The sequence below is a fragment of the Nomascus leucogenys genome, chromosome 6 (genome assembly GCF_006542625.1).
Source record: "Nomascus leucogenys isolate Asia chromosome 6, Asia_NLE_v1, whole genome shotgun sequence".
NCBI lineage: Eukaryota > Metazoa > Chordata > Mammalia > Primates > Hylobatidae > Nomascus > Nomascus leucogenys.
The window spans coordinates 52890421-52915895 of NC_044386.1; the positions used below are offsets into that span (position 1 = coordinate 52890421).

A 25475-nucleotide genomic window follows, 5' to 3' on the forward strand; every position below is an offset into this window, starting at 1 on the left:
CCACAAAAATGGTGATTTGTTGCATTACCTCTGAGGGGAGCAATTACCTGAGGCAGAAAGAAGTTTCGACAGCCCTGCTTGGGAGCGTCTGTGCTAGTTCTGCGGGATCTGTTAGGTCAGGTGTGGGAAGACATACATTCTTGAATTCCTGTGCCTACTTAGCACTGTTATCCCTGAATTGGCCTTCCTCCTCATTTCCTTGGAATGTGCCATGTTCAATTATTTAGCTGGTTAAAGCTCCCAGTCGCAATCTAAAGCTATGTGTCTCTCTTGACCTGCAGTAATAACTTGATAGGTCCATGTGGCTGCCAAGGTTACACTAAAATCCACCTATACAATGTGTCATGATTGAAAGGACATTCTTCTAAGCATGCTGCTTCATTTTTATGATCACTAGTGATATTATAAAGTTCTTTTGTAAGAGCAATCTGTTCTTATTTCATTTTGTGTTTGCTCTAGAAGTTATGAAGAAGCCAAAGATCCCAGGACCATTTCAGAGCTTCAGATGGAACACTTGGCAAATAGCATGTTTGCAAACACTTTCAAATCATTTAATTGGGCTTCATAAGTAAACAAAAAGGCAAACATGAATTACTTGCCCAGTTTCTTTTTCATGCCACTATTCAAGTGTTCACTGGAAATTCTTGCAGTGTTTTGTATGGCAAAATTGTTCTTCTTGACCTAAGATTGGTGTTAGATATTGGTTTCCATATAGTGTACCATATTTATGAGGTCTTGTTCTTAGTTAATGACAAAGTTGATTATGAGGGTAACCCATTATAGAATGGGCTCGTTTCACAAAATTTTCACATAGTTCTTTATGTTCTTTTCTGTAACATATTTATGTTAGAGAGTCTATCTTGGCTAAAGTTGACAATAGAATTTTGGAGAATAGAGCATTTTGGAAAATTTGGAGTCTTTTAGTAATGTGACCCTAATCTGGTATTCCTTATATTCTGACAAAATCCCCATTGGATTAACTTGAGTTTTACATGAAATATACAAGAAGGCTTGGCTCTCCAGTGTGCTAGGACTCTAAGAAGCTAGGAAAAAGATGGCTTATATACTGTCTTAAGGAACATTTTCTGCAAATGCTTAAATTAGCAATACCTAAAGTAAAGCTTTTGTAGAAATAAAGCATAATTAAATAACAGTGTTTTAAGTTTAAGAATAAAATATATTTTATATATAGAATATAATGCAAAAATTTTCTAATATGCCAACAAGTTTGTATTTTTTGTCTATACAAGATATGAAAATAATGTGCATCATTACTCCATAGTTGACTTACTAAAAATACTAGCAAAAGAAAATATATGACAAGGAGTATTAAAACCACATAAAATTAAGCAACTCATTTTTTATGGTCTTCAGCTGTAAAAAGTCACTTTGCAGTGACTGGAAACTTACATTAAAATATGGAAAATAATTAGAGTTAACAATAGCTAGTACAATCATATTGTTATATCTTTATAATTTGAAATTTAAAGCTGTTTGATATATGTAGACTTTATATATGGATGCAAAACCAATCCATACTATACCATGGGAAGTTTGAAGGCAAGTCAACTTTTGAATATTACTTATTTTAAAAACCAAAAGACATTTGTGCTGAGCCTTTTTCTAAATCACTGCTCATTTTTCCAGACATCAATGAATGTGAAATTGGAGCACACAACTGTGGCAAACATGCTGTATGTACCAATACAGCAGGAAGCTTCAAATGTAGCTGCAGTCCCGGGTGGATTGGAGATGGCATTAAGTGCACTGGTGAGTAGGAAAGTAACAGAGATTGCTTATCAAGGACTGCATAGATTACACATATGAAAATATTAATTATGTAAAGTTATTTTAATTTGTGTGTTTTAAATACCACACTTTCTGTTAATAATGATATAACCTTTTTCCATAAGATCTGGACGAATGTTCCAATGGAACCCATATGTGCAGCCAGCATGCAGACTGCAAGAATACCATGGGGTCTTACCGCTGTCTGTGCAAGGAAGGATACACAGGCGATGGCTTCACTTGTACGGGTATGTTCACGCAGGAAACAACCGTGTCAACACCAGTCAGAGAAGCAAGGCATTCCACATTTCTCAGGCTAGCAATTCTTTTTTGAAGACTGAGTCAGTTAATAGAAAAGATTCATCATTTGGCACTAGAGCTCTGTGGGAAAAAAAAAAAATTTGGAACCAGGTCAATTAGGGAGACCTCAAAAGCTTCTCGATAGATAGGTAGGTAGGTAGATAGATAGATAGATAGATAGATAGATAGATAGATAGATAGATAGATGGATGTTTAGGTGCCATTATCACATCATTTACAGTGATCTGTGCTCTAACACAAAATGATACCAAAAAAGTCATACCATTCTCCACCTCAAGTCAGTTAGGCCTTATAATAGTTACAATTGGCATATATATCATTATATAACTGTATATAATGATGTCATTAGTTTAAACAAATCATACTTCCTTTTATATGCCTAGCCTTTATATTTTTTTGCCTATTTCTCACCAACGACTTCCTTTCTGTACCAACACAAGGATAAGCTTGCTGTAGGGAACTATGTAAGGAGAAGGGATTAGATGTTCTAGATTAGAAGAACAGTATATATTTTTCTCCAACAGGCCATCATCATCATCATCATCATCATCATCATCAACATTCCACATTGGTATAAGTAAAAATTTCAAACCTGCTATGGAATTCATTCACTTCCAGTTTCGCAATAATATATTAATGAAATTTTCTTTTTGCCTCTAATTAATAGCCATAGAATTAACATAAACTGCTATACACATGGAAACATACATGATTAGACTTGTCATTACATAAATTATAAGTATACTTACATGTGCATGTATTTACAGACAGCACTTTTTATATCAGAGCTCTGGAGTTAAATAAAATAGTAAGATCCATTGGCCATTAGGTCGCATAGCTGCTCCTATAACTTAAAACATTAATTTATCCTGAGCACTTTGTTCATAAAAAGTCATTTAAGCACAATAGAGGCTAAGGCTCATTAAGTAATTTACCTGGAATTTTTTTTTTTTATTCACTGAAAGTTTTATCTCAGATGAAATCATTTTCGCCTAACTTACTGATGTTTTGTCATCAAAAACCTCCCATCATTTTGAGAACATATTCAAATTTCATGTATTAGGCATGTGTGGTTTATGTGTTTGATATTTAAATGCCTGTGATTATTAAGAAAACTAGGTAGAGATTAAGCAGATGGAATTTTTCTTCTCCCCTATGTTTGCCATTCTTTTGCACTTTTGGTGCCCATCTAAGCTAAGCCCGAAACTTGAGAAATAGGCACAAACATGATGTGTCATTTCCTGTCATGGGTGTGCCCTCCATGCAGATGACCCTTCTTGAACAGGCCTTAGTTTGCATGATTCCTTCGGCTTATTCATTTTATATCATTCAGGGTAAATTATCATTCAGGATTCTGAATCAGCCCCATGTAAATTGCATATTCAGTGTTAGCCTTCCAAAAAGAAAAATAAATGACTTTAAATGTGTCAAATTGAAGTTATGCCGAAACATTGCTGCACTGGAAAGTTGTTAGACCTGAGGAATTAGAAAGCCCCTAACCGAGGAAGAGTAACGTGTGTTTCTTTCTGGCTGTAGACCTTGATGAGTGCTCTGAGAACCTGAATCTCTGTGGCAACGGCCAGTGCCTCAATGCCCCAGGAGGATACCGCTGTGAATGCGACATGGGCTTCGTGCCCAGTGCTGACGGGAAAGCCTGTGAAGGTAACTGATGGGGAAGCCACTGGGAGCCTTGCCGGGCTTGATGAGATTAGGTTATTTAAACATTCCTGATGCTTTTTTTTTTTTTTTTTTTTTTTTTTAACTGAGGTGTGTTTTAGCTTCTTTTCTAAGCTGGTCAGTTCAGTTTGTAGAGGGGTTAGGTTTCCAGCGGACCATTTCTCTTGGTGCACAGAAAACCTCAGCTGACTGGCCACAAGCTGTACATCCAGCCATGGCCGCATGGTCTGCAAGGGTATATCCATTGGTCAGTGAGGGTAACCAGGTGTGGTTAAATCAGTGCAACCCATTTATCCCTACGGAGGGGGAAAAGAGCTCAAAGTGCAAGTTCCCTGATAATGTCCTGTTGTGGGATTATCACTAAATATGGAAACACAGGTTTTAATCTCCACTGTATTTGGTTTCTAGAAATAAAAGCTGAGCAAATAGTCTTGTCCATACGTAGAATGGTATGTCTCACATTTGCTCTAAATATCCAATATATATGAACATGGGACAGTTCTGTAAATCTGTTCAATAGGGGACCCTTGGGATATTGCCATATGGCATGGTATCGCTCAGCTTTAGGCTGTGTCATTCTGATAATGTTGGTCAGACAGGAAGAGTCCTCCCATTAGGAAACACAAGATTCTTCCCTTTACCCACATTTGTCAAATTTAAGCACATTCTCCTTCACTGAAGAGAAGATTTCAGTAGAAATAAACAAATGATAACGATTGTCAGCAGAAGTTTAAACAAGACCCTGATTAATGTATTAGTTAATAGTTGTTCCTTGTTAACAAGACATGAACTCAAAATCAGTCATTAGCTATGACATGTATACTAATTCCCTCATGTATTTTTATGTAAATACTTTTCTTTATTATGGAACCGTTGGGTGTTCTTTATACAGTTTATATTAAATATGCGGAGTGTGATATAAAACTCCTTGGAGTCAAGAAACCAGATTATGCTCTTGATCATGTGCCTAATGCCTTGTTTACTTTTGTTACTCCAAATATCCAAGGAAAACAGGTACTGTGCCACCTCTGGTAACACAAATAGTCACAGTGAAAGTTTTGCTTCTCTTATTGCTATAAGGGAAGGTTTTGTTTGTTTGTTTGTTCTTAATATAAATCATGGCTGGCGGAGTGGTCATGGCTATTTAAAGCTAGTCTCAAGCCTGAAAATGTGACTATGTGTCAACTGCACACGAAGAATGTTAACAGGAGGCAGAGACAGAGGCCTGGAAGAAGCGTGTGGGGTTTTTCAATCTCCATCAACAAAGGCAAACACACGCCATAGGACTAGGGACACTGGAGATTATGCAACTAATTATGACAGTTCCCCGAAAGACATTGTGGCTTGTGAAATTTTAATTCACAACAAAAACAGTGACTACATAGATAGATTAAAAAAAGAAGAAAGAAAAAAACGAATTTACTGTAAGGTGGCCTGCTTGCCTCTTACTTTACAAAAGTGACGTGGACCTACGTGGAACACTACAAATGAGATATGTATCTATAAAATGCTCAGCCCGCTGCTTGGCATGTAATAGGGACTGAGGAAAAGTAACCTCTCGTCTACGAGACTTCCCTGTGCATGACAAATCATCTAAAAGTCTATAGGAGAAGTGCCCAGATTGGTGTTAGGTAGTCTGCATTTTCTTAATATTTACATTAGTTGCCTAATTATATTTGGCAGGTTTTTTTTAGAAAAATATAAGTTAAGTTTTTTGCTTTTTTCTCCCTCCCCCAAGATATTGATGAGTGCTCCCTTCCGAACATCTGTGTCTTTGGAACTTGCCACAACCTGCCTGGCCTGTTCCGCTGTGAGTGTGAGATAGGCTACGAACTGGACAGAAGCGGCGGGAACTGCACAGGTAAGACCTCCACTGGCATCAACGTCGGCTTCCTGGTGTCCCGGGGGACCCAGCTATTGGAGCCTCCCTGGGACTACACAAGGGCCGTCACAGAAGACAAGAAAAGCAAGGGGGAAGTACTGAGAATCACAGATACTTTTTCTCAGACCTGGAACTGATTGGAGGTGAGGATCCAAAGGAAAGAGTCTAAGACAATTAAGGAGCAGAGTTTGTAGCCTTGAAATTGAGTTTGTGGCTACAAAGGAATGTTCTAGGGGTGCTCTAGTGGTGTAGCTTCCCAGCCATTTCTTTTTCTACTCGGGTACATTTTCGGAGAGTTTCCTTTTGGAGGCCATGCCCTGGGATCATGGGTTTTCTCGTTGTACTTTGTTGTTGCAATACCCACCCCACTCCTTCCTACCCCTGCCCTGCCCGTGGTTACCAGAGTACTGGGTACACGGAGCTCAGCCACCTATCTCTAGTGTATAAATCATTTTCTTGTTGAGCCAAGGACTCTCGGGGAACATTAGAAAAAGCTTAGAAAAACTACGGGCACCCAGCAGACTGCCACTCGGTTCTCTTTGGCACTAAGACTTTGAACGCCATTTGCATTCCCCTTCCTAATTCACCCCTCTGTTCAAGGATACTGAAGAAACAACTTATGTTCTGTATAAGTTCAAATTGCAGGAAAAAATCTGGTCTTTTCAACCACCTAAACAAACCATGACTCAGGGGCTCTCCAGATCATGACCACCACCACCACCCTGCAAATGCTCTGGATGGAGTATTCCTCTCCAGCCACACATTCTTCCCCTGGTTTTCCTTAAAGCTATTATGAGACCAGGCTGGGTCTCTTGCATGCCTCAGGAAGTCCCCTCTCCATGGCCTGTACCCTCTCCTGCGTGCCCCAGATCACTGTCAACATCATTCTGTCTAATCTCATTTCTGTTACCCTGGCCCTGTCCGTCCAAATTCGCATGCAATTTGAACAAAAAAATCATCTGCAGCGCAACCCGCAGGAGGGTTGCCAGATCCAAGGGGAGGACCAAGGTGAAGGTGTCGTCCCTCTTTTCCAGTCCCTCCTCATAGAAGCCGTTTGTCTGTTCTTGAGTATTTCATGAGTGTTCAAAACAGACAAAAGGAATTGTACAGAGTGGAATTTGCCAAAACCCGTGTTCTAAATATCTGGAATTCTGTACATATTTTTGGAATAGAAACTGAAAGGGAAATATTCAACTCAGCATGGATGATGGGAAAGACACTCCTTGCCGACCTCAGGGAACATGCTAAGCCTCATGCGTGTGTGTCAGGGGAAGCAGCAAGAGTTGCCCTTCTGAGGGTTTCCTGGGACATCTTGCTCTAATTTGATGAAATAACAAGCCACATATACTCAATATATTTTCTTAAAATCTGTGTCTGAATTTTTGGTTGACCGAGGTCACAACAGTGTTTTGCCTTCAGTTACCTTGACTGGAATATTTTTCCTAGTGCCAAAGTTATATATATATATATATATTATATTATATATATATATATATATATTATATTATATATATAATATAGTATATTATAATATATATTATATTATATATATAATATAGTATATTATAATATATATTATATTATATATATAATATAGTATATTATAATATATATTATATATATAATATGTAATATATAGTATATATAATATAGTATATTATATATATAATATATAGTATATATAATATAGTATATTATAATATATAGTATATTATATAGTATATAATATACTATATAATATATAATTTATATATAATATAGTATATATAATTTATATATTATATAATATATTATATAATATATAATTTATATATTATATAATATATTATATAATATATAATTTATATATTATATAATATATTATATAATATATAATTTATATATTATATAGTATATATAATTTATATTAAATATAATAATATAATATATAATATTTATATATAATATATAATATTTATATATAATATATATTATTGGTATATCATATTTTATGTTATATATTATATATTATATTATAAATTATATATTATATATTATATTGTTTATATTATATATTTTTTATATACATATATATATATATATTTTTTTTTTTTTTTTTTGAGACAGAGTCTCGCTCTGTCGCCCAGGCTGGAGTACAGTGGCACCATCTCGGCTCACTGCAAGCTCCACCTCCCAGGTTCATGCCATTCTCCTGCCTCAGCCTCCCGAGTAGCTGGGACTACAGGCACCCGCCACCACGCCTGGCTAATTTTTTGTATTTTTAGTAGAGACGAGGTTTCACTGTGTTAGCCAGGATGGTCTCGATCTCCTGACCTCGTGATCTGTCCGCCTCGGCCTCCCAAAGTGCTGGGATTACAGGCGTGAGCCACCATGGCCGGCCCAAAGTTATATTTTATCCTGATGACAAATTTGAATGGTAAATGTGTTCTGGGGGAAGACAACCAAAGACTATACCATATTTCCTTCCTGAGGGGTTTTATCTCTGAAGTGGCAGACTGCATTTCTAGATGTAGTTATAACTAGTAGCTTTAAAATGCTTGTTTGGAGCTCTAGATTGGGCCCTGTTCTTTTATGGTGATGTCTGCCTACACCGGCTCAGGTGATAACTCCACTGCTCACTGTTCGGTTTTAGATGTGAATGAATGCCTAGATCCAACCACATGCATCAGTGGGAACTGTGTCAACACTCCAGGCAGCTACACCTGTGACTGCCCACCTGATTTTGAACTGAACCCAACTCGAGTTGGCTGTGTTGGTAAGACCTTAAAAACTTTTCACAGAAGCAAGCATACCGTGTATTATTTTGAAAACAGCACCAAACATTCCATTCTCAAAGTTTACAAAATGAATGATACAGAAATTTAAACATTTCCTGACTCTGCTTTAGATTCAGATATCTTTTCCATAGGGAAAATTCTCGGTAGTATATAATGTTCATGGGCACTTTTTAGTTTCTCAGTAAAAGTAAATTATGGCTTTTGAACAGTTCCTGAAATGAGTTTGAATTTTCAACCCCAGTAGAAAGATTCTGCCTGATGCTTCTGTGTTTGTACATGGTAAATAGATACCCGCTCTGGAAATTGCTATTTGGATATTCGGCCTCGAGGAGACAATGGAGATACAGCCTGCAGCAATGAGATTGGAGTTGGTGTTTCCAAAGCTTCCTGCTGCTGTTCTCTGGGCAAAGCCTGGGGTACTCCTTGTGAGATGTGCCCTGCTGTGAACACATGTAAGTGGACGTCCTCCTATTTATTATTATTTCAACTCCAGCCAGTTCTCCTTTCTAGATGAGAAGATAAACCTTTTCTACTCTTAGATCAGAGAAGAAAGATCAGTCCTCTCAGCCCTGTAGAGGGGACCTTATTCCCAATTTGAGAGTCAGAAAATATTCCTGGTTGGCTCACACTAAAAGATCAGGTAGGGCAGGTAATGTCTCACTTCTGTGTAAGTGAAAAGCAGACAGCATTACTTTAAAGATTGTCCAGACTAGGTCACTTGAACCATGTTGCTTACCTTCCAGGGACACATTGATTATCTCTCCTCTTCTCATCTCTCTCTCCTCTTTCCATAGTTTGGAAAGCTCTAGGCCAGACTCAGTGTCCCTGGGTTTGAAGAGAAGCAATTAGTTAAGCAACTACAAAATGGAAGATTATTCCATTGTTATGGTGTGGCTTGAAAGAAAGCTTTAGCATGTGATTGTAAGGACATACAAACTATGTCTTCTAAAAATATAAAAGGGTTTTCATTTTTCCAAGTGTGTCCTGTATTATGATTCAGAATTAGATGTAGCTTCTTCGGCAAAAGTCAGTGGCTACCGCTTATAGCGTATATTGGGATAGGTTTGGATTCTTTTTTTGCTGAAGGGTCATTTATTCAATTCTTCTAAAAATATTTGTTGAGTACCTAGAGTGTGTACTCTGGATGTGCAAAGATGAATTAGACTAGATCCTGCTCTTCAGGAGAATATAGCATAGTAGGCAAATTATGACCTAAACATAAGCGCTATAATTCAAAATAGGCCTCAGAAAGAGAAGAAAGAGCAGGCACAGTGCTGTGTTGGTACAAAGAGCACACCTGGTGCAAATTAGTACTCCACTACTTGTCACCCGTGTAACCTTGGGCAAGTTCCTTAGCATTCATAAAATACCTCATAGGATTAAATGAAATCACCCATGCAGAGCACCCAGCACAGGGGTGAGTGCTCAGCCGGCTCCTCCTTCTTTCTTCTCTTCAGAAACGGAGGTCAGTTCTGCTTGGGAGAGGGTGGTGAGCCTTCGAGAAGGTTGTGACATGAAAGAAGAAACTCAAAAAGTATGGATGATTGCGGAAAGAGGAGAACAAGTAAAAGAGGAGGACTGTTCATTTCACTGGTGTCAAAGGGGGCAAACTAAGACACTTAACTGGGGGAGTCAGCTTCGTAGATTAGTAATAGTAGCAAAACAATAGATATCCACACCCACACCAGATCTGGACCAGAGTTAGAACTGGAATATATACATATAGGCATGTGTACATATAATTTCAGGAAGCCAGGACAGGGATTAGCAGATCTGGACAGACCATGACATTACGAAAGAACTGATCTTATAGATCCTCACTGGGATGATGCAGCAGGTTACAGACATTCTTATTCACGTGTCCTGTGCATATCACTGTCCTGGTGCATGCCACTGAAATAAATGTTTCTAGGTAAAATACTTGGATGAAAGAATTAATGGGGGAAACCCAAGGACACTATAGAAAGTTGTTTTGGGAAACCAAGAGAATCAATATTGCCACCCATAGAAACAGAGGCGCAAGAAAGGTCTGTAGTCATTAAGGAGAGAATTGGGATGGGAATCAACAGAGAACAACTTTTCCTAAGGCTCTGTTTGGAAAGGGTTTTGGAAAGAAGCCAATTAAGATTATTAAGGGAAGCTGTAATTCCCAGAAAGTAAGGCTGAACAGAACATAAAAATGAAGATGAAGTTTTTCAGAAAATAAAAAGGGAAAGAAAATCTGTAAAAAGAAATAAGGGATGAAGGTAAGGGATAAAACAGTCCACACGCATATAAGACGAGGGAGTGGTTAGAGTTCAAGGACTGAGGACAGTGGCCTTGCATTGGGGACACATAATAAAAACCATTGGAAAATGGGAAGTGTACACAAAGGTGTTAACTTACTTCAGACGGGCAGAGTAACAACTAAAGATTCCTGAAAATGAACATTTTCAGTTGGATATGTCAGTATTTCTCTTGAGGATACTATTTCTAAAAACTTTAGATTCAGAACAACTCAATTTGAATTTTTGTTTCAATAGCCGAGTACAAAATTCTTTGTCCTGGAGGAGAAGGTTTCCGACCAAATCCTATCACCGTTATATTGGAAGGTAATTGTGTTTCCTTTGTCTTAAAGCACACACAACTTGAATTTCCTTGGGTTTATTTACAATGCTGAAGGAATGCCTTTGTTTTGATTTTGATAGATATTGATGAGTGCCAGGAGCTACCAGGGCTGTGCCAAGGAGGAAAATGTATCAACACCTTTGGGAGTTTCCAGTGCCGCTGTCCAACCGGCTACTACCTGAATGAAGATACACGAGTGTGTGATGGTAAATGGTCCTTGTAGGATGATAAGGTCTTGCAGATATCAAGAACTGACCTGCAAAACCAGAATATGGTTGCCAGGAAAATAGAATTTAGCAGCGTAGCACTATGGTCTAAACACGAACATAGCCAGGTAAATATGTCACACTGTGTGGCAATTTGGACTAATGTTACTCAAATGATGTCATTTCTGGTAAGTTCTAAATCTCCCTCTTTTCCTGAGAAAAACAGAATCTTATTCTGCTGGATCGTAGCCTCATTTATGCTTACAAAAGAGTTTTCCACGCTCTTCAGAAAAGCCATTTTTTACGAGAGTGGCACAGGTCCCATTTCAGTGCTACTTCTCTATTTGGGGGAGTTCTGGGCCCTCTTCTTTTAATCCTTCACCACTTATCATTGGTGCTCATGTATTCAAATAAGCTTCTCCTAGAAGGCGGCCCTTTGGCTTTATGCTATGAGTGGTGGCCCTTGTTCATCCTGTGTTACTGGAAAGGTGGAGAATATTAATCACTTACAGGTTTCAGAGCACTTCAGCCATGAGCCATGGTTTTCATCTACATGGAGGAATCACACAACTGTTTAGGAAAGAGATCTCCTTGTGCTCTGCATAAGAAATATTCCCCTGGCTCTTTACATGCCTTATTAGGTCACCCAGACAATGGCAACCTTATTGAGTATTAGTTGAACATCACAGTGTATATGGCACAGCTCTAAGACCCATAGAGTTAACAAAGATTAGAATCAACTCCTTCATTTGGAAGTGGGGAGAGGATATGAAATATGCTCCATGCTGCCTTACCAATGCAGATTCATGAAGCCAGCTGTTAATGGCTTTGGGATACTGTATACCCTATCATAGATTTTGTGAACATGAGAAGCGTACTTGTCTTCCTAAGAGATATTTGGTATTTTAATTTCTCCACATTTCTATCTCTGCCTACCTTTGAGGATATTATAGGTTCATTTATTAGGAGACTCATTATTATATTTGATATGCCTCATGTCAGAAGGCAAGAGTTCCTTTTCTTTTTTGTTTTTGTTTTTTGTTTGTTTCAAGACAGAGTCTTGCTCTGTTGCCCAGGCTGGAGTGCAATGGCATGATCTTGGCTCACTGCAACCTCTGCATCTAGGGTTCAAGCAATTCTCCTACTTCAGCCTCCTAAGTAGAGTAGCTGGGACTACAGGTGTGAACCACCACACCTGGCTAATTTTTGTATTTTTAGTAGAGATGGGGTTCACCGTGTTGGCCAGGCTAGTCTGGAACTCCTGACCTCAAGTGATCCATCCACCTCGGCCTCCCAAAATGCTGGGATTACAGGCATGAGCCGCCATGCCCAGCCAAGAGTTCCTTTTCTAAAACCCTCTTTCCTCGAAAGGCACACATTTGCACAGAGAGAGGACACGGATTAATGAAATACCTATTTTTGTTATCTTATTTGAAAATACCCTATAGATTTTCTCCTCTATTGTCAACATTCATATTGACATTAAGTATCAGGCCATTCCAAAATGTGAAGTTTTCATATTCACATACCACTTTCTCTTTGGATTATAGATGTGAATGAATGTGAGACTCCTGGAATCTGTGGTCCAGGGACCTGTTACAACACCGTTGGCAACTACACTTGTATCTGTCCTCCAGACTACATGCAAGTGAATGGGGGAAATAATTGCATGGGTAAGTCCAAGCTTTTCTCAGTAATGCATGTTTGGTTCTCATCTACAAAGAGGAAGAGAGCTCACAAGTTCATCACCTTAGGGTGACGTTACTCATCACACTGAGTGCTGGCATCCCTTCACTGTCTTGTTAGGAGCCTCTTCCCCTGTAAATCATAACTTGGCATTTTTTCACCACCACGGGTGGGTGGTTGGGAGTTTTCTCTAAAATGTAATGTTGGAAAATCCCAAACAACACTTAATAGTACTTCTTTTGTTTGACTTTTGGGTGTATCTTTGTACAATTATATTTACAGCACTGACCTACAGTATTAAAACATCATGAGTCGGAAATGAGAAACTTACTGCCAAATGGCAGTAGAGAATTGTTACTAGGAGACTGGGCAGAGAGTCATTTAAAGTTTATTAATGCTACAGCTATATAATGACTTAGTTCTGTGGCATGAAATATCAGGGAATGTATTTCTCAAAGTCCTTTTTCTTGTAGCAGCGTAGGTAGCTAGAAAGTTGTGTAAGAGCCAGTTTTTTGTGTCCTTATCAAAGTCAAGCTACAATACAACTCAAATGAAACTTGCTTGTTGAGTATCCACTTAGAAATTTGTTGTGATTTCCCACATGGCATCACCAACCCTCCAATCCTTTTTTTACCTCCCTTCTAGATATGAGAAGAAGTTTGTGCTACAGAAACTACTATGCTGACAACCAGACCTGTGATGGAGAACTGTTATTCAACATGACCAAGAAGATGTGCTGCTGTTCCTACAACATTGGCCGGGCCTGGAATAAGCCCTGTGAACAGTGTCCCATCCCAAGTACAGGTGAGTTTTAGTTTCTCCATTATCAAAAATATAGGCTGAAAACTTACCCATGAATTGTTGGGGAAATCAGTCTTAGCGAAGGAAGCAAAGTGTGCATTGTTTATCTTTACAGGGAAAAAAATGGCTCATGATTTAAATTCACAGTTGGAGCTGGTCATTCCAACCGAACATTGAGTCACAGAATATGTTTTCTAATGTATACCCTAATACGTAACCAGACTTGTAAACTTAGCATATCACAAAAATATAAACTATAAACAGTGTTCTCATTGTTACTGAATTCTTCATGTATCTAAAAGACTGTAAACATTAGACAAATCAATGTGACAATAAGGGAAACATAATTCCTTGTCTTTTTACTTATTTAAAGCTAAACTCGTTCCAAAAATAATTAAAGGCAGCCTACAAAGATGTAAATGTTAAACAAGAAATAAGCATAAGGCAAATAGCAAACAAGAATAAGAAAGATAGAGCCAGGAACAGGACTAATACACAAAATTCAAGCCGGGAATTCCTACACACTTGCCTGAAATAAGCAATAATTTTAGCCCCAAATTTTCTAGCAGCTCCTATAAAAAAGGAGATGTGATCAAGTACAAAATTCTCAATGACCATAAAGAAAACTCAAAATGAAAGGAAAGTGCAACTTTTCTTGATATTGAGATCCGAGATAAATTTCTTCTTATATTCTCATAGAGAAAGAAACTAAATAATGTTATTTGTCTTAAAAAAAAAAAAAGGGCTAAATTGCATCCTTTGAGTAAATAAAGACATTAGTGTACTGTTCTTATATCATGTGGTATATGCTGTGCATTATGTATATGATGATGACATCATTTGCCAAGATTATGATTTGGGTTAATTGAAATTATCATGCAAGGAATTGATTAGGGTATTCTATAAAGGGAATCCTACACCATTTTCCACAGTGATATATAAAATATTAAATCTGTTGTTTGGCACTATCTGACATTGCATGCAATAGAAAATTCTTTTTTAGTAAAATGTATTATTCCATCATTGTTTACTCCAGAAACAATATAATAACCACCACTTAGAATTCTGATTTACCTCCACCCCGCAAAATGTTTCTATACCAGGGCTTGGCAAAATATACCCCATGGGCCAAATCTATCCCACCATCTACTTTTGAATGGCCTGCAAGCTAAGAAGGATTTGTACATTTTAAATGGTTGGAAAAAATCAGAATAGTATTTCATAATATGAAAGTTACATGAACTTCAGATTTTGTTTCCCATAAATAAAACTTTATTAGAGCACACTAATTTATTTCCATATTGTCTACTACTGCTTTCATGGCAGCATTAAATAGTTTTGATGACTGTACAGCCTGCAAAGCCTAAGATATTTACTCTCTGTCCCTTTATTAAAAAGTTTGCTGGCCGGGCGCGGTGGCTCACGCTTGTAATCCCAGCACTTTGGGAGGCCGAGGCGGGCGGATCACGAGGTCAGGAGATCGAGACCACGGTGAAACCCCGTCTCTACTAAAAAATACAAAAAATTAGCCGGGCGTGGTGGCGGGCGCCTGTAGTCCCAGCTACTCGGAGAGGCTGAGGCAGGAGAATGGCATGAGCCCGGGAGGCGGAGCTTGCAGTGAGCCAAGATTGCGCCACTGCACTCCAGCCTGGGCGACAGAGCGAGACTCCGTCTCAAAAAAAAAAAAAAAAAAAAGTTTGCTGACCCTTGATCTTGAATAATGGCCTTTACAACTTTAGGTGGTACTTACCTGTTGGTAAAAAATCTGAAGCTTATACACACCTGGTGTGCATTTATATGTAAAAGTCTATGTGTATATATCTATGTATGTGTATATGTATTTGTTTTCAATTATATTGAAAAATATGTTTATTATTTTTCTGAGCTGTTCTAATATAAAGTGTACACAAAATTAATTTTTTTTAAAGATTAGATTTTTCCAAAGATAGAAGTGCTCGCATTTTCTTTTTTATCCTAATGGATTATTGCATATTCCTGTGGAGACCACTTTGGAAACCCTTAGTATAGACTAACATTTACTTTTAGAAATGATTGCCTGAGTTTTGAATATCTACATACTCTTGTGTAGAATGCAAGATTTCTTCTTGATGTTGGATATTCACCAAATCCAGTCATGGCTTTTCATTAGCTATGAAATCTGCATATATTTTAAGGGTCCCTGTAATTTCTTTGGGTGACCAATGTCAGCTGGCATTACAGTGTTGGAAGTGAACACTCACAGATTAAGGAAACAAAACACAAGGAGAATAACATGCTATATTTTGATTAAAATACTTCCAGAAATCTTTTACTGATTTTCACTGAGTGTGACCAATAAGGCAATGGCCATCTGAAGCTTAGATTGATACCATACCTTACCAGTTACAGTCATGATCTGGACTTACAAAATCTCACAGTTAGAAGGGACTGCTGATAGAATTTAGTTCATCCTTTATTATCTGTTAAATTTGACTAATTCAAGTGAGAGAAAGACAAAGAGAGACAGAAAAGGAGAGAGGGAGAGGGAGAGAATATGACAGAGCTGTACCAAATGAAACTGGTGAAGGTTGGTTGATTGACCCAAATTAGTCGTTGATAGATCTGATGTCAAGAATGTAGCTAGATTTGCTATGGTCTCCTATAATCTACTGAGAAAATGGCTTTTGTACGTGTTTCTCAAACCCTAGATCTCTTAATGCAGAGTAGAGAGAGGCACTCTTACCAGTCCCTGAGTTCAGAGCTGAATAACATCCATATTGAAATCCAAACTCCTACAGGTAGACTCATGTGAATGAGTGGCATGTGATCTGGGGATCTCTACTTCTCCTTCATTATCACGTCAACATTAGATCATTTTTTCTTCAATATTTGTCTTACAGACAAGATTATATCTGTAGGAATTTTCAGGAATTTACAGAAATAATCTGTAAATGATTATTTACAGATTGAATAAATATATTAAATTTATTCAATTTAAAATAAATTTGAAGAATTTATTTTAAATTCTTCAAACTACAGACAAATACCTTTCAAGAATGCTTACAAAATAATTTTTTTCAGTCCAATTATTGTTCTTTGCTGACCCCTATCCTCCCATCCCACCTTTGTTTAATCTTTGCAGATGAGTTTGCTACACTCTGCGGAAGTCAAAGGCCAGGCTTTGTCATCGACATTTATACCGGTTTACCCGTTGGTGAGTCACGACAGCATTGTCAGAACTTTCTGGTTTTTTGCCTTTGTGTTAACAACAGGAGTACACCATTATTTTCTCAGTTCCCATTTTTTTCTTAAAGAAAAAAAATGTTAAACAATGCCTTTCACTTTATTGAAACACTGATTCTTAGTTTGAAACAAACTGTGCAAACACCCTGTGCAGCTCCACCTAATTGGCAACAACATTTGTTGTTCATGATTAAGGGGATTGGAAAGCTTTTCCCAAAATTACAATCAAGCATAATTATACCAACCTTAGGCATCAACATGGGGAGAGATTCTGGGAGTAGGGCCAGTTGATATTTGATTTGACTGTAATTCTCAATCCTTCCTTCTGACTAAGACCAGGTTAAGTGACTTTTCACACCAATCCTTACATGTAGAGTGTTTATATAAAGTCCTTTCGTGGATCAATTTTATCTTACATGGAATCTCCTCAGGCCATCTGCTTTGGGAATTTCAGATGTGAAATAAAAATCTTTTCAGTCTGAGGCCCTGCCTGGTAAATGAAGCAGAGAACACAACATTGGGAGAGATGCTTGTGCAAGATTCAGAAGTATTGCACAGCACTCAGCCAGTGCAGGCAATGCCCTTGTGGTTTAAAACCAAATAACATAAAAGTAGATGGAAAGCTATTGCATTCTCTGAGTTTTTCCCTGGTGTGATTTATATGCATCCTTAGATGCCCTCTTAAGTCTGCACAGTTGTGTCTAGTAGCAAACATCACCACTTGCTTTATTCCACCTTATTCATAATAAGTAAACTAAAATCCACATCAGCCTTTCCAGTGACCTTGTTTAAGAAAACAAGAGTCTGGTCCAGCAATCAGCCTGGCTCCCTTAGTGCCAGATCCATATGGCTCCACAGTCTCGTCCACGTCCAAAGAAACTTCATGGTTTGGAAAGAAAAACTGCTAAATGACATTGGCATGGAACACCTGGCCCTAGCTGCTTTGTTTTTCCCCTTCCCAAAACAGATCTTTTAACCTCCCTAGAATCTGCGATCCCAAGATAAGTGGTCTGTAATGGTAATGGTTCTCCACGGACTGACCAGGCATGTACCCCAGCAAGGCTGCCCTCCAAGGTTGGCAGTAAGCAAAGACTAGAAACAACATTAGCGTTGTCCACTAGGAGAGCTGGAAAGGCTTCAGACTTCATCTAGTCCAAATGCCTTGCTTCATATTTGAGGAGACAGAGGCCCAGAGAGGGGAAGGGACTCACCCAAGGCCACCCAGCTAATTAATAACAGAGCTGGGACCAGAACACAGTCCTGACTCGTGGCTTAGTTTGCTTCTAGCTCTTGAAAACTGGACATCTGATATTTAGCTATATGCTTATTGTTACCAAATTCCACCATGACAAAATATTTAGATGACTGAAAAACTTTGTTTTATTTAAGCTTTATACTCTCCTTTTGGAAGATCTTATGATTGTTGGCATGTGGAGTCCATTCATATAGGGTTAAAACTATAGCATGTTTGTCAATCTTGTCTTAAAATATAAACTTCACTAAGTTGAAGTTCAAATAAAATCCTGACAGGAAAAGAAAATATAATTTTTAATATATCCTTTTGCTATTTTACACCTAACAATGGCTGGAAATTAGACTCAGCCTGTTATTGTTAAACTTGATAATAATATTTCACTTATATTTAAAACAAATGAATGTGAATATGATGTTTCATGTTCTAACCCACAATGAATGAATGGCATCTGAATTTGTTTTTTGTTTACTTATGATACACAGTTGTGATGTAACTTTACATGGCTTTTATATGACATGAATGACAAAGGTGTGAAAGATCTAAAGACATAATTGCGTGTATTCAAAATAGCAATGAACCCTTTGAGATTCTAAGCTGTCTCTTTTCATTAAATAGGTCAATTTTGCCTTCACACGAAATCAAGCCCTTTTTTAAAAAGGGTCTAAAATAAATCTATGACATCAAGTTTCTCCTTTAAAACAGATTGGTTATAGAGTGTGGTTCTTCTAAAATTGCAGCAGCTCTTGTAGGCTCCACTTCAGTCCATGATCATCTTCTCACAAAGTATGCAAGCAAAGTATGTACCTTGCAAAGGCTCCTGACTATAGTAAGTAAACAACACATCTCAACAACAGTCATAGAAACTAGTGAATTGGAAGACTTTGGATTGTAGAACAAGGCTTTGCCTACCTCCCAGCTGAGGTGTTTCATCAAACCCAGCCAAGGGGCTGATGGAAGGGCCCTCCAGGATAACAAAAGTGTTGATGACAGTTCTGTGAAGATTGTATTAGGGTGATGCAGGAAATTACCATAGTACGATCTTCCCTTATATGATAAGGGAGGCAGGATGTCCTGTTAACTGAGTCCCAGTGTCAAATCCTGACTCTGCCTTTCATTGGCTGCTTGGTCTTGGGCAGGTTATATTCTGTGGCTTGGCCTCACTTGCTTCATCTCTTAGTTAGAATAGTCATAGTACCGAGACCATCTCATGGGGTGGCTGTGATAATTCAGCCAATAAATACAGGTTAGATGCTTGAGAAACATACCAGGCATGCAGCAAATGAGATACTGTCACTATTAATACTATTACCATTATTATTACTATTACTACTCTCATCCTAGAGGGTACTTCAGTGGTCAGGAGTTCTGAGTGGGTAAGACAGAGATGGGACCACTCCAGGCTGGGGACATGGCCAGGCTGGTGAGGTGTCCAAAGTCTGTCTCCATAGCTGGCCAGCCCTGCCTTAGCAGCCTGGGTCCTGGCCATGTTCTCACTCTTGGTCCTATTTTAGTGCTCACCAACACACTGCCAGACACTTGCTCTTAACTGAACAAATTTGAATTGAGCACTTACTACCTGTCATGTAGAGTGCTAAGGAACCATAACACAGTGATGGAGAGCCAAGCCCAACTCCCAGCCTTAGGAAGCACACATTCTACTGCGACAGTTCTTCCTCGGTGCTGACCTTGTCTTCATTGTCAGCCCCGGCCCAGCTGACATCCCCACACCTGACTTACCTCCTTTCTAAAGCCACATGAAGTAGGAAGGGGGAGTTGAACTGGAATTTGAAAGATCAGAGTTCCATATGACTGTGTGCTCCTCTGCGGTTCTTTACCAACTCACCTCTCCCTTTTCCCTAAATATAGGCACACTTGGGTGGAGAGGCTGTTTTCCCTTGACCATCCCTTCTATTCTACTCATCTAGTGTATCCACAGTGCCCAGAGGATACAAAGATATCTCCTACCTGTACAAAATTGACATTCTGAAGCAAAACCCAAAACATATATTTTAAATCCAGTTAGACTTACGTCTGGAAAGTGGTTTAGTTATCTCAATTTGCTATTCATTGATGTCCCCTATTGCCATCACCACCACCCCAACACACACACACACACACACACACACACACACACACACATGCACACACATGCACGCACTTTCCATCTTGTCTTACCCTGCACAGGGATCATGTGCTGTCCTGTCACTCATGAATGACTACTCTGTCTCTAGATATTGATGAGTGCCGGGAGATCCCAGGGGTCTGTGAAAATGGAGTGTGTATCAACATGGTTGGCAGCTTCCGATGTGAATGTCCAGTGGGATTCTTCTATAATGACAAGTTGTTGGTTTGTGAAGGTAAGTGGCATCATGACTTTATCATATCCAGAAAAGAGCTAACTGATGAGCTACTTAATGATACACACTTGGCAAATTTCACAACACTGAAACTTCAGAAATGCATTAAGCTCTAGAAATAGTAAAGGGCATGGTGTGGAACAACATGAAATTTCATGCAAAAAAAAAAAAATCACTAACTTCAGTGGAAAAACCAGGAGGCACATTCCCAGCCCCCTTCCCCCAACACACAGTGTGTTAATATTAGACTTCCCAGCTGATATGAAAAAGCTTTGAGTTCCTGGGTGTGTCACATAGATTGCTTTTGTTTCACATTGCTTGAAAATCAATATGAGTGGACAGTCATCCTAGTTGACTCTCAAAATCACTTCTCTTCCAGACAGAGACTTTGCTACTCCCAAGTGAAAACAAGGTTAATGCAGATATTCCAAATGCATGAGAGAATTCCAAATGGCAAGAACAGCAAATTTGATTTTATATGAAGAATGTTGGCATGCACATGTACTTTTTTCATTTTCAAATTACCTCCTGTTGCCATGTGTATGTACTGTGATTCGGAGCATTCCTTATAGCACTTCATATTTTTTCCTACATCTGGGAAAGATGGTTCTCTTACATTTTAGTAAAAGGGACATTACTGGTTATTAAATATACCATGTGCCCAGGATAGTTGGAATAATTTTCTATTTAATACCTACACTTCAGACCTCTTGCAGTTTTTATTCATGTTAGAAAGGGTTATTACCCCTTAGAGCACATATTATAGCACATATGTCAACATTTTAATGTTAAAAAAAAGACTTTTTTGTCTAAACTGAAGACAACTTATATACCACAAGTAAAGTTATAGTCCTAACCACATACTTGTTAAGTTCCTCTCACCAGGCTTTCAGTTACTGTGGCCAAGTGGGCACATGTCCCTTACTCTGCCTGCTGTGTGAGTTAGTGGGAATGGGGTAATAGCCATTCCGAGCCTTCCTAAGAAGATAGCCAGTTCAGACCTTGGCCTGAGTCCCTGGGATTTGGGAAGCCATCAAGGATCAGGTACCTGGAGAGGAAGCATGGATGTGGGAGAGGGAACCCACGGCAGATGATCTTATAGTGCTAGAGTTGGCTGCCTCCCTCACAGCCACCTGCCTGTGGCATTTTCCTCCCCACCCTTCCCCTCAGAGATCTCTTTGATGACTACTGTACCCAGGTACCTTTTAACCGCTTATATTTGCTGAAGCAGCAGCCCTTGGCCAGAACCCATAGACAAGACCACCCATGACCACCAAGTCAACTTAGACCTTGCTAGATCCATGAGATTAGACACATGCAACTGTACCAATGCAAGGCATTTTGCTGTCAGGGTAGCATTCTGTGGATATTGAGATAACTAAGTGCTCCAACTTCTGATTTCCGTTTCACAGAATATCCATCTTCAGGGTGAATGTTTAATCCAGGGTCAGCTGCTTCCTAGCATACTCTTAGCTCTTAGAATAGGAAAATGAATGTTGAGTGCATACATGCCTCAGCAACGCTGAAATTGGAATGGATTGCAGAGGTGATTTAGGGAGCTTCCACGCCTCTGCTCTCGCCAAGTAGCCACATTATCAGATGCCATATCATAGAAGTGCTTGTCTGTGACACTACTGAGTTTCTCCAGTGGCACAATCTGCCCCCTGTGTTTCTATACATCCTGAATTCAGAGCAGGGCAGATCTGGTGAGTGAGGTGGTGCTGGGTCCCTTGTAACTCAAGGCAGGCACACTCCTGCTCCTGTGTCTGTTGCCCAGAGAGGCACAATCCACCCACCTTAGACAGGAACCCCCACTGACTGACTGACAGTCCTGAGGGTTTTCCACCACAGAATCACACCCAAGAGGCATCGGCTGATGTATTTGTCACCCCCTTGTAGGAACTTCTTTGGCCGAGCCAACTTCTGTGTAAAAGCCCAGAACTGGTGCTAAGAGCCAACCCTCACCCGTAGTATAGGCCATCCCCTTTACTGGACTTAGTCTGAATTAGATTGTTCCACTGGAGCAGGGAAGAGGGAAACATGTATTTTGCCCCCATGATATAGCATGGACATGTAGAAACTTTTGTGATGCCATGAATTTGAACTATATTAGTATCTGTTTTTTTTGTTGTTTTTTGTTGTTGTTTTGTTTTGTTTTGTTTTGTAGACAGACAACCCCCTAAGCAAAGTCAAAACTCTGGAACACACAATATCCATTATCCAAAATCTTTTCTGTTTTAATGAGAGTTGGTTTGTTTTCAGTAGTTTTATGGTAACTCCCATGTTAGGTTTTCTTGATTTGATTGCCTTGTGGTAGTAATTTGAGCAGGTGTCTCTACAGCCCTGTACCTCAAAGCACTCTCTACAGACCAGGAGCACCTGCATCATCTGGGAACTTAGAAATTCAGACTCTCAGGCCATTTCCCAGACATGCCAAGTCAGAATCTGCCTTTTAGCAAGACCCCAAGTGATTCATGTGGACTTTAAGATTTTAGACATTCTGCTCTTGCAGCCTTTCAGACAACAGCAACCTTATTGAATCATAAAATCCAGATCTTTGAGTAAATACAAGGCTTCCTAGGATATTAATCTATACCCATGTCAAGTGCTGGCCCTAGCAGCCAAGTTTCATGACTTGTTTTTAGACATGAGCATCATTAGAGTCCATATGTGGTCATAAATCAAGCCTTGCATTTATAAATATTACTGAAGTGGGAAAGTTTAGATAATGGGCTTTCGGTCTTCCTTTCTCTCTTTCTTTTTTTTATAGACTTTATTTTCTAGTGCAGTTTTAGGTCCACAGCAATATTGAGAAGAAGGCACAAAGATTTATCATGTATTCCCTACCCCTACATGTGCACAGCCTCCCCCATCATCAGCGTCCTCCATCAGAGTGGTGCATTTGTTACAATTGAATCTCCGTTGACATCATTATCACTCGGAGTCCACTCTGATGATTTACATTAGAGCTCGCTCTTGGTGTTGTACATTCTATGGGTTTGGAAAAATTTATAATGACATGTATCCACCATTCCAAAACTATTCATAGAATAATTTCATTGCCCTAAAAATTCTCTATGCTTTGCCTGGGTATCCCCTAATCTCCCCTAACCCCTGGCAACCACTGATTTTTTACTGTCTCCAGAGTTTTGCCTTTTCCAGAATGTTATATGGTTGGGATCATACATTATGTCACCTTTCCAGATTGGCTTCTGATTCACTTAGTAATATACATTTAATTTTCTTTTGTCTTTTTTTTTTTTTTTTTTGACACAGAGTTTTGCTCTTGTTGCCCAGGCTGGAATGCAATGGCATGATCTTGGCTCGCTGCTACCTCCACCTCCCAGGATCAAGCGGTTCTCCTGCCTCAGCTTCCCAAGTAGCTGGGATTACAGGTGCCCGCCACCATGCCCAGCTAATTTTGTATTTTTAGTAGAGACGGGGTTTCACCATGTTGGTCAGGCTGGTCTCAAACTCCTGACCTCAGGTGATCCACCCGCCTTAGCCTCCCAAAGTGCTAGGATTACAGGTGTGAGCAACCGCGCCTGGCCATATTTAATTTTCTTCCATGTCTTTTCATGGCTTTATAGCTCATTTCTTTTTAGTGCTAAATAACATTCCATTGTCTGAATGTACGACAGTTTATTTATTAATTTACCTATCGAAGGACATCTTGGTTGCTTCCAAATTCTGGCAATAAATAAAGCTGCTGTACACATCTATGTTGTCTTTTCAATAGAACAGATCAAAATAAAATATCAATTTGTTTTCATGTGAGAGGCTTTATTGACTGGACACCAGATTCTGTTCTCCTTCGAATTCAGTTCTCTTCTGCTCGTAGATATTGACGAGTGTCAGAATGGCCCAGTGTGCCAGCGCAACGCCGAATGCATCAACACTGCAGGCAGCTACCGCTGTGACTGTAAGCCCGGCTACCGCTTCACCTCCACAGGACAGTGCAATGGTATGTAGTGCCCCACGGGCTGGACATGCCTACCCAAAAGTTTGTCTTCATGAAGCTTCAGATATCTGGATTTATTTTCAGATAGTTAAGCTGAAGAATATATGAGTTAAGATTTAGATTGATGAACTCTAATATTAAGCTAAATTGGAAAAAGGGATATTGTCAAAATGTCTAAACACTTAGCTTTTTAATCCTCTTTCTGGATGAGATATTTTCAAAACAAGAAGTAAATCATTCACATACATAGATTTCATATTTGCCTATCTGCTGCCCTGCCTGCAAACACTCAGCCCCACACATTACACACACACACACACACACACACACACAATTATGCATACACACACTCCCCTAAGCAACATTTAGGACCAAATGATTTTTTTCCTTCCACAGAATCCCTCTCAGAAAGGGGAGGTTTTCACCATCTTGGCTACATACCCCAAATCTAGACAGTGAAGCTCTCCTGAGCTGGGTCAGATTAATCTGCAGAAACAGAACAAACAAAACCATCACTTTTCTTCCCAGTCATCTTACAGGGAAAGGGTCACCCACTGAAGGCAGCAAACATCAACAGCCTTTATTAGCTATTTATACCCATGTCCCCTAGAGATTAGATGTTTTTGGTGTTCACTTTTGTCAGGGATGTGATAGAAATAGGAAGCACATTGGCATGTTATCAACTTCAGTGCTTGGTGAAGTTATTCAGTATCTGATGGTATCCTGTAGCCAGTGGTGTGAAAATTTAAAAGACTGCTGTTTCAGCCCAGAAGCAAAATAATATCTCAGAATGATTTTCTTGTAAGTTTTTAAGTAATTCTGAATCTGTATATTTAGCAAAAATTACTGTATATTTAGCAAAGCAAATCATTGTATATTAGTCAGGAAGAATGTGTTATTTTGCTCACAGTTCATTTCACAGGGGGTTTCCTGGA

At 39.0% G+C, this 25475-nt stretch overlaps 1 protein-coding gene across 1 annotated transcript in view; it reads left to right on the forward strand.

Moving 5' to 3' along the window:
• The window catches only part of FBN1 (fibrillin 1), a 238356-nt gene that overhangs the window by 168565 nt on the left and 44316 nt on the right, over positions 1-25475 (forward strand). Inside the window, exons 33-45 of the mRNA XM_030814124.1 lie at positions 1648-1770; positions 1914-2036; positions 3646-3771; positions 5525-5647; positions 8301-8423; positions 8733-8897; positions 10968-11036; positions 11133-11258; positions 12809-12931; positions 13590-13748; positions 16867-16938; positions 20454-20579; positions 24421-24543. Of these exons, the coding sequence (XP_030669984.1) occupies positions 1648-1770; positions 1914-2036; positions 3646-3771; positions 5525-5647; positions 8301-8423; positions 8733-8897; positions 10968-11036; positions 11133-11258; positions 12809-12931; positions 13590-13748; positions 16867-16938; positions 20454-20579; positions 24421-24543 (1581 nt within the window). The remainder of the gene's footprint in view (positions 1-1647; positions 1771-1913; positions 2037-3645; positions 3772-5524; positions 5648-8300; positions 8424-8732; positions 8898-10967; positions 11037-11132; positions 11259-12808; positions 12932-13589; positions 13749-16866; positions 16939-20453; positions 20580-24420; positions 24544-25475) is intronic.